A 10,156-nucleotide genomic window follows, 5' to 3' on the forward strand; every position below is an offset into this window, starting at 1 on the left:
GCACAATATGTGAATATAAATCAACCACATTAACCTTTTTATAACTGTTGCAACACCTGTATTGTTCAAATTGACATAGAATTAATAAAGATCATGAAAAAAATCTAGTCCGAATCATCACGACTCTATAAAAAATAAATGTGTGGTCACACTCCACTTCCAGCACGAGAGCTGGGTGATCGTGTTATGCGGCAACACCTCCGCCGTGCATCCCTACGTCACCGAAATAATGTACATTTCGATATTTGCCATATTCTTGAAGTGAGAGCATATAATGCACCCTGAAAATATTACATAGAAGATGCAAAAAAACATAAAATCGGACTTGCACCGAAAAGAACAGCTCCGAAGGCGTGGTTGTCCCGTGTGAATCAAGGCAACAAAGTTTTGTGCATTGACACAAAATCTCGCGGCACTCATATGTTTTACAATAAATACGATGTCCGGACCATCTCTGTCCGAATCATCACCACTTTCCCCTAGCTGTTGATGATGATGCTAATGATGCTGATTAATGCTCATTTGTGAATGTATTTTTTAATCTGCATCATGTGCAGATCTGCTAGTTTTTATAAGTGTGACATCGCCTGAATTTTGTATTAAGTCTATATGGCTAAGCCATCTGCTTTGTTCCTTATCATTCCTTTCATGGACAAAACAAAATTGCGCCATTGGATACACAGGATACAATGAAACCAAATCAAATTCACTCGGGGTTTTATTCCAAGAATAAAAAGAAAGGATGTACAAATTAAAGTTACAAAAACGCAATTTTGAATACAGTATTAAGTACAATACGGGAGATAAGGACAACAACAACAATGATAATGATAATAGTAATAATATTAATAATAATAATAATAATAATAGTAATAATAATAATAACAATAATAATAATAATAATAATAATAATAATAATAATAATAATAATAATAACAGTAATAATAATATAAGAGCCGCCCTGTGACTGAAATACAAACTCTGGTAAATGTAACGTTCTCTAAATCCTGTGAGCGGCTCAGGTCGCCGGAGGTGAGGGAACAAACATATCCTTCAAGGCTCAGCAGGGATGAACAACAAAGAGTAATTTGTTTATGAATAAGCAGCTCATTGTGGGGGAAAGTAATGGAGTTGTAGTTACTGATATAAACGTGCAAGGATACATGTAGATTACCAAAAAAAAAAAAAAAAAAAAAAAAATTACTTCAGGCTTTGAAGTAGAGATGCGTGCGTGGGGATATATTTATGGATTTAGAAGTGCAATGATGCAAGTCGAATACACGAAATAAATGGAATCCGTTTAGGCTAAGGCAAAAAGGTTCAGGGCATGAAGAATCACCGAGGAGTTAATAACAGTATATCACACGCCGAGGAGGGACACGAGAATTATTGGTAGTATATATTGTATGTTTATCCTTCTCGTACAGGCTTCACAAGTATCACGTAAACATTATATCATCAATCTCAGCTAACAAAGTATACATGGTTGGGTCCAAGGCCAGACGGATCCGCCAGTAAGCTTGGATCTCAGGCTGCCATGACGTCACCATTATAATTCTAAATAGGGCGGGATTTTCATACTCAGACACTTCGATCCGCTCTTCACATTAACTTTCCCTGAAGGCCAAGGAGGTAAATTGGGTTCTAAGAGTGTTTTCTTCACGTTCATGGTACAGAAGCTTCGTCAAAGTACCATCATGGTCATAAAACTACCCAATGATTTTAAATAGGTCGGTATTCTCAGACTCAGACGCTTCGATCCGCCTTTCACATTAACTTTCCCTGAAGGCCAAGGAGATAAATTGGGTTCTAAGAGTGTTTTCTTCACGTCCATGGTACAGAAGCTTCGTCATGGTCATAAAACTACCCATGGAAAACCCCACAACTACGAAGGCTTGTCAAATGTGTGTGCCTGGGCGCCGATGTATTTAAGAATTTTCTGTAACAAGAGTACTACCAAAAAGATTATCAGGGCAAGTGTACCATGACCAACGTTGCCAGATTGTCGTACTTAGCCGATTATATTTCCCGACTTCCTACCCCTAAACAGTCTTCTGGGCTCCAATAGCGAAACTCATTTATAGTTATCGTTAAAAGAGTTAGATTCTGATGTTTCTTGGCAATAGTTAGGCGTCAGAAACCGGTAAATACTATGCTCTGAGTACTCTCTTTATGAATATGTTGATGAGTAGATTTTTTTATAATTATGCAGCATTTAAAGTCCTATATATGCTTGCCATTAATTTTCTGTAACTAGTATTTTTTTTAGTAATGCGTTCAAAGTTTTATCATAGTTTTGGGTCATTCAAAGTGTATACTAACAATTTAATGTAGCTATACTGTTGTTGTTTTTCATACCTTCAAAATTAACAGGCCATATATTTTTTTGTTGGGCAACACGTTATGCTGCTATTTTATGTGTTTATAAAATTAACTTGCTGTATTATATTTTTTTTAAACATATCGTGCGCTAACTTTAGGAGCAGTGAGTAGCGTTTTTTTTCTCATTTTTGTTTCCTCTTTTTGCCCTTGAACTGTCTCCTTTGCTGTAAAAAAAAAACATATCGTGCTGTAAAAAAACAAAAAAAAACATAACGTGCGCTAACTTTAGGAGCAGTGAGTAGCGGGCTTTTTTTTTTTTTCTTTCATTATTGTTTCCTTTTTTTTTTTTGCCCTTGAACTCTGTCTGCTGTAAAAAACAAAAAAAGTAACGCCATGTAAGCCTTAGATCCAAGATGACTGAAGGCCGCCTCTGTCTGCCTTGGTTTTGGGGAACGTGATATAAGAGTCTTTTCTATATATATTGCATCAGGAGTATCAGGGTTCTGCACGGTCGGTATGATTCACTTTAAGGTTGTTTACGAACTGGAATGGGGTGTACGAAGTGGCGGACATACCCTAATTTTGTGCTGAGGTCGTTAATATGGATCACAGATATCAGAGGTGTGTTGTGTGTTATGTAAAGGGTTCTGCAGGAGGGCGACAGGTAGAGGTAACAGTATCAACCCGGAATATGTGAAAGTCAGGTCAGACAGAGAACCAGGAGTAGAGGTGGAAATAGAACCTTCGTCGGGGCAGGAATGAGTACACTAACATCAGACAGAGAAGTGGAGAACGTTGGGAATATAAGTTTTCTTCTGCACTGAACTAGTAATGGCGGATGACGATGACGGAAGGTGTTAGGATGTCTTTTTACTGAAGGGAAGGGGGAATTAAATATTGTTTGTGAATTACGATAAGGCTGTATAGACATAGACACTTTACGTTTAGTTCCTCTTCTTGTTTTCCCCTCTTCTATTCTTCAACTGTATGACTTCGACTTACAATCCTATTTTCCTCTTCTTCATCTGCAGCTCTTCTTCACGCTCACGAGCGCCGATCTTCTTCAGCTGTTAACATATTATACGAAGACTCAGGAACTTCATTTGTAACTCCTTTTATTTCATCCTCTTCGTATCTTCACCCTCTCACTACGCTCAGGATTCAACACCTCCTCAGCATTATCACTTGTATGACTTGGACGCACAGAAACAACACTTATAATTTCCTTTTCATATTCCCCTCTTAAGATTCAACCATTTACATTCTTTTTTTCTCTCTCTCTTATCTTCTAATTTATTCTTTTTCATTGTCCTTATCTTCCTTAACTTCCCTTTCCCTATTCTTCTTTCTTATTTCATCTCTTTTCATTGTTATCTTTATCTTCCTCTTCTTCTACGGTACCCTTTCATATTCTACTCTTCCAGTTCGTCCCTTTTCATTGCCCTTATCTTCCTCTCTTCTTCCATAGTAACTCTTTATTCCCTTGAATTTCATCACTTTCCGTTGATGTTTTTACTTCCCTCTTCTACGGTAACTTTCCTTGTTCTCCTCCTCCAATTCATCCCCTTTCATTGCCCTTATCTTCCTCCTCTTCTACAGTACCTATTCCTACTCTCTTCTCCCAATTCATCCCTTTTCATTGCCCTTATCTCCCTCTTCTTCCACGGTATCTTTTCGTATTCTCCTGTTTTTATTTATCACTTTTCGCTCCCACTCTTACTTTCTTCTTCTTCCTTTTAACTCATCACGCATTGTCCTCATCTTCCTCTTCTTCCACGGTACCTCTTTATCCTCCTCTTCAAATATACCTTTTTCCATAGTCCTCATCCTCCTTTTCTCCTTATAACGCCACGCCTCACTCCACCCTCTAAGACACAGGGACGCCAATCTTCTCGAGGTTCCACTTGATGATCATGTTATGCACGTCTTCGAACACTATCCTCACGTTGTTGGTGTCAGTGGCGACGGTGAAGTGGCAATAGCACTCTCGTGGCCTCTCCTCGTCCAGGATTAGCGGGCCTCCCGGGGTCACCTTACGCTCCACGGCCTTCACCTCCTCCCTCGATATGGCCTGAAGGGGGAAGGAAGGGTGGCGCATTGTGTTGTGTTGGCAGACTATAGAATGTTGTTAGAGGAGGGAAAGGGTTACAAAGGGGGGACAGTAGGCATATAGACAGATAGACAGACAGATAGATAGGTAGACAGGAGAGACAGATAGATAGATAGATAGGAGAAGAAAAGAGTTACAGGGAGAGAGATAGACAGATAAGAAAAGGGAAATATTACAGGAAAAGAGACAGAAAGATAGATAGATAGATAGATAGGAGAAGGAAAGCGTTACAGAGAGAGAGAGAGAGAGAGAGAGAGAGAGAGAGAGAGAGAGAGAGAGAGAGAGAGAGAGAGAGAGAGAGAGAGAGAGAGAGAGAGAGAGAGAGAGAGAGAGAGAGAGAGAGAGAGAGAGAGAGAAGAAGAAAAGGGAAAGGTTACAGGAAAAGATAGACAGAAAGATAGATAGATTGGAAAAGGAAAGGGTTACAGAAAGAACTAGATAGATAAATAGAGATAGATAAAGAGACATTCATCTTCATCTACTCACCAAAAATCTCTCCCTAATGAAGCAGCGAGTCCTCAAATACTCTTCGTCCTCGCCATCAACTCGATCTGTGGGGAAACGAAGAGACGATGAACGAAAAATAATGAAACACGATAATGATGATGATGATAAGGAGGAGGAGGAGGAGGAGGAAACGAGACGAAAGAGTGAGAATGAGGGAAAGATTTTAGGCTCGAATAGTGATGAGGGTGACGATGATGATGATGATGATGAGACGAGGCAGCGTGAAAACGAACGAAACATTTTTATATTTGGCAGAGTTGAGTTTGAAGGGTTTTTTTTTCATACTTAATTAAATTTCAGTATCGGAATGAAAAATATGTCATGATTAAAATTAATAAATAGTAGGTACGTCTCTATCTATCTGTCTATCTATTTATCTATCTATCTATCTATCTATCTATCTATCTATCTATCCATTTTCCAACCCATACACTTTCTTTCTTCATAATTCTCAACCTTTTCCTTCCATTCTTTTTCGTCCTTCGTTCCTTCTTCAGTTTCCTCAATAATTTCTTCATACTAATCCTTTCTATATACTCTCATCTATTCTACACTCTATCTTCTCTTTCTCTCTTTATCTATCTATCTTTCTATCTCAATATATTTATGTATCTCTGTCTATCTCTATCTCTTTCTATAGCCATGTATATATCTCTATCTATCTATCTATATATTTATCTATCTATCTCTATCTATCTTTCTATTTATCCATCTATCTATCTATCTATCTATCTATCTATCTATCTATCTATCTATCTATCTATCACTCTCTCTCTCACCTTTGTCTTCCAGCTTGTAGTCGGCGTACTCTGGGAAGTGGTCGCCTATGTTCTTTCCGGACCCGACCTTCTCCTTCAGGATGTCTTGCTTGTTGAGGAAGACGATGAACCCGGAATTCTTGAGGAACCTGCGGAGGGGAGGGAGTAGGAGGAAGAGGAGGACGTTAATGAGTGCTTGCTGTAGGGTTAGAAGTATATCGAGAACAGGATATGCAAAGATGAATTGATTTTTGAAGAGTTTGAAAGGGAATTTGCAGAGTGGGATGAAGTAGAAGGGAGAAGAGAAAGTAAGGAGTGATTAGAGGGAGGAACGTAAGAAAACAGAGGAGATAAAGGAAATGTTAGTTTGAACGAATCTTTGAAGAGTTGGAAAGGGTATCTGCAGAGTGGGATGAAGTAGAAGGGAGAAGAGAAAGTAAAAAGGGGTATCTAGAGGGAGGAAAGTATAGAAAGAACAGAGGAGATGAAGGAAATGTTAGTATGAACGAATCTTTGAAGAGTTGGAAAGGGAATTTGCAGAGTGGGATGAAAAAGGAAGAAGAGAAAGAAAGTAAGGAGTATCTATAGGGAAGAAAGTATAGACAGAACAGAGGACATAAAGGAAATTTTAGTATGAATGAATCTTTGAAGAGGTGGAAAGGAAATCTGCAGAGTGGGATGAAGTAGAAGGAAGAAGAGAAAGTAAAAAAAATAAATACCTAGAGAAAGGAAAGAACAAAGAGAACGAAGGAGATAAGGGAAATATTTAAATGAATGAACTTTTGAAGAGTTTGAAAGGGAATTTGCAGAGTGGGATGATGTAGAAATAATAAAAGAAAGTAAAAAAAAAAGAATACTTAGAAGGAGGAAAGGATAAAAGAGAACAGAGGAGATGAGGGAAATATTTAAATGAATGAATCTGTGAAGAGTTTAAAAGAAGGGAAGCAGGAAGGGGAAGAACGATGAAGATAAGGTATAGTACAGATTAAAAACAGGAGACACAAAAGGAAAACAGTGGAAGATAACCATAGAGAGGAGAGTAAATAAGGGAGACGAAAAAATAGAAGTGCTTAAGGGGAAGAAATAGGCTTTAGGAAGATAGAAGGAAGCGAATGAAGAAAAAGGCGTAGTATTTTGAAAACGTATTAAAAAAATATGGAGAAAAAGGTGAAGGACATGAGAAGATGAAACACAAAAAAGAATTAAGGCGACAGGTAACTTACAGAACACGGAGGTGGAAGAGGATTATAAGAACATGAGGAGGAGACATTAAGAAGATTATGATGCGGTGAAAGAAGAGGAGAAAATGGAGGAGGAGCACGAGGAGGACGAGAAATAGAATAGCCTTAAGGAAGTGACGGAAATGAATTGAGAAAATAAATATAAAACGGATTATACGTGCTAAGGCATAAATGAAAGCCACAAAAGCCAGCTAACAGTGCGATAAGCTGAACGATGACCGATAAGACCTGAGCCGAGAAGGAGCCAAGGGGACAAAGAGGTGCAGGAGAGGAGTGTCACATCTCAGCCAACGTTGCCAGATTGTCGTACTCAGCCTCTTATAATAGGCGCACCTAACATCACCAAATGTGGGGTACAAACTTGGCGGAGGGACTTTCTTTGGCGCCATTAAAGGTAATGGCGCTAAAGAGTAGCTTAGCCGGATATTTTTTATTTTTTTTATTTATTAATGATCCACGAGACATCCTAGAGTTAAATCAAAGTATGTGCTTATCTTTGTATTCATTCATACACACACTGGTAATATTTCTGTGGAGTCTGATTCACTTATTAGAGTGAAATTCTATTGTGATAAACAGTCACAAATTCGGGTCACTAGTAAAAATGAAACTAGTAATTTAAGTTTTGCCACCATGAAATACACACAAATAGATAAATATGAAAGCTCCCGAAGTCACAATAAGTGACATCACCTGCTTTGCGCAGTAAAAGTATACTATTTTAGGTATCTGACACCCGCAATATGGCAGGCTGCTGCTGCCTCGGCCACAGATTATTGCCAGATTGTCGTACTCAGCGAAAGAGCATTACCAAGCTACAATGATCGTTTACGAGTATAAGTCTCAGAAATGGAGGCTTCTAAAACTGACTTGGCTACCACGAAACCTCCTTTTGAATGATTTAGTATACTTACACGTGTTTAAAGATCACATCAAAGTAATTTACTGAAAATCCAAAGTGTAGAAGAACATATCAACGTTTTAGATATCACTTTCGAGGCTTAGTAATTCAATCAAACTAATAACAATTGGCTCGTTATAGCGTGGAATGAAAAGATCAGCTATACAATGGACGCTAGAATAAAAGGGTGAGTGGAAAACATATATTTCAAAAGGCTTAACTTACTGCTCCCCCTTTTTTTTTTATTCTCCCGAAGTCTTTTGTTTTTTATATCCAAGCTCATCAAGGGGAGTTTATTTGTCTATAATTATCATTTCATTGTTTTCACCTGATGGCCCTTTCATGGATCTCAGTAACAACAACAACAACAACAAAAACAAAAACAACAACAACAATAACTACACCACCACCAAAAACCACCACCACCAACGGCCCTTTCATGGATCTCAGTAACAACAACAACGACAACAAAACAAAAACAAAAACAACAACAACAATAACTACACCACCACCAAAAACCACCACCACCAACAACAACAACAACTACACCACCACCAAAAACCATCACCACCACCACCACCACCAGCAACAACAACAACAACAACCATACTGACCGGGAGTGCCACACGCTCTTGAAAATGTTGATGGACTCCTGCAGGCGGTTGGTCTCCTGGTCCTCCCGAATCACCAGGTCGAAGCAGCTCGCCGACACCAGGAACAACACCGCCTGAATGCCGTCGAACACCTGCCGAGAGACAATTAGGTTGCTTACCTGAGTTCGTTAATTAGCTTACCTGAAGTTCCTTGATGGAGGGGGTGTTAGCGTGCAGGTAAACTTGATGTCCTACTTATTAATGTTTGGATAATGGGTTAGTTTGATGGAGTGTCTCATCTTCAAGAGCGACATATAGGCAGACAGACAGGTAGGGTAAAAGCGAATGAACTAAAAACTATAGAGATGAAAGGACTTTTTTATTTCTTTTTTTTTTGCATCGTTTCTGTTATTAACGTATTCTTAGGTCCGTTTCCATAGATTTGTTTGTTTCTTTTTTTTTCCCCCTCCGTTCTTTCTCTACATTTCTCTTCCACCTCTTTTTTTTCCTTTTCTTCATCCCTTTTCCTTTTTACATGTTCTTCATCTCCCCTTCTCTCTTTTCCTTATTTTATTTTATCCTCTCCTTTCCCTTCTTTATTGCTTCTTCTTTTGCTTCTCCTCCTCCTCCTCCTCCTCCTTCTCCTTCCTCCTCCTCCTTCCTCCTTCTCCTCCATCTCCTCCTTCTCCTCCTCCAGGTAAATAGCGTATCTTTTCCACAATTTTCATATTACTTAATTGATTGAGTCTCTTTCACCATTTCTATATTTTTCATTTTTTTTTTCATCTAATAATCTTATATCCTAGTCCTCCTCCTCCTCCTCCTCTTCCTTTGATTTAGACCTTCAAGTACCAGAATAAGTTCAATAACGCCGATCACTCCAAATTTTATGAGTTCCTAATTACCGTGATAACCAGAAATGACGACGTACTGATTCAAGCGAGGAGATGCAGCACAGACGTTTTTTTCCTTAATCTCAAATCACCAAAACACTATCATATCACCATCAGTTTGAATTTCGCGAGGCTCTTCTGGTAACAACATGCGCCTGTGATGGAGGTGGACACACTCTCCTGTTCTACGACTCTGGGGTGACTGAGCTGTACAAGGAAGTGACATCTAAATAAGTGTGAGGTTTAAGTCGTGTCATCCGCCCCTGGAAAAACCTTCTTTGAGACATACTGCAAAAACGATCAACCCATTTAAATATCGAATCGACGTTACTTTGCTGCGACAGGAGTGAACTGAACGTCCCCGTGCTTAATATACATCTAGATTATGCTTGGAAAAATATATATGTATTAAAATTATCACTAAAGCAGGTAGATTTATTACTACCGAGCAGGTGTTATGTTGCCTGCTCTTTCATGTTTCCTCCTCCTCCTCCTCCTCCTCCTCCTCCGGCTTCACCTTTGCTGTCCTTCATCTTCCACCTTTGATAAGATAGTTAGTGCAGCACGTCACAAACAGCCTCGTAAGAACCATCATGTCTGCTGTTGTTTGTTCTTCCTTTGGGTTCCTCCTCCTCCTCCTCCTCCTCCTCCTTATCCCCCTCCTCCTCCTGCTCCTCCTCCTCCTCCTCCTCCTCCTCCTCCTTATCCCCCTCCTCCTCCTGCTCCTCCTTGTCTATTGCCTCCTTCCCTCTCCCTCCCCTCGCCCATTCACGGTCATTATCCTTCACTTCCTTATTAGCCATCATTAGGGCCATTATTCCTCTATACACT

At 39.2% G+C, this 10,156-nt stretch overlaps 1 protein-coding gene and 2 long non-coding RNA genes across 3 annotated transcripts in view; 2 read left to right on the forward strand and 1 right to left on the reverse strand.

The window, feature by feature from the left end:
- The window catches only part of LOC126996131 (uncharacterized), a 40,837-nt gene that overhangs the window by 5,260 nt on the left and 25,421 nt on the right, over positions 1 to 10,156 (forward strand). The window lies entirely within an intron of this gene.
- LOC126996132 (uncharacterized) lies at positions 716 to 3,401 on the forward strand. Its single transcript, XR_007750998.1, has 2 exons — positions 716 to 1,632; positions 1,798 to 3,401. It is a non-coding gene; the product is annotated as an uncharacterized LOC126996132 (long non-coding RNA).
- Positions 3,538 to 10,156, reverse strand: part of LOC126996129 (guanine nucleotide-binding protein G(s) subunit alpha-like) — a 23,027-nt gene continuing 16,408 nt past the window's right edge. Inside the window, exons 7-10 of the mRNA XM_050856336.1 lie at positions 8,454 to 8,584; positions 5,719 to 5,846; positions 4,919 to 4,983; positions 3,538 to 4,393 (exon numbers count right to left, since the gene is read on the reverse strand). Coding sequence (XP_050712293.1) covers positions 4,190 to 4,393; positions 4,919 to 4,983; positions 5,719 to 5,846; positions 8,454 to 8,584 — 528 coding nt within the window. The 3' untranslated portion in view covers positions 3,538 to 4,189. The remainder of the gene's footprint in view (positions 4,394 to 4,918; positions 4,984 to 5,718; positions 5,847 to 8,453; positions 8,585 to 10,156) is intronic.

This window comes from Eriocheir sinensis, chromosome 9 (genome assembly GCF_024679095.1).
Source record: "Eriocheir sinensis breed Jianghai 21 chromosome 9, ASM2467909v1, whole genome shotgun sequence".
Classification (NCBI taxonomy): domain Eukaryota; kingdom Metazoa; phylum Arthropoda; class Malacostraca; order Decapoda; family Varunidae; genus Eriocheir; species Eriocheir sinensis.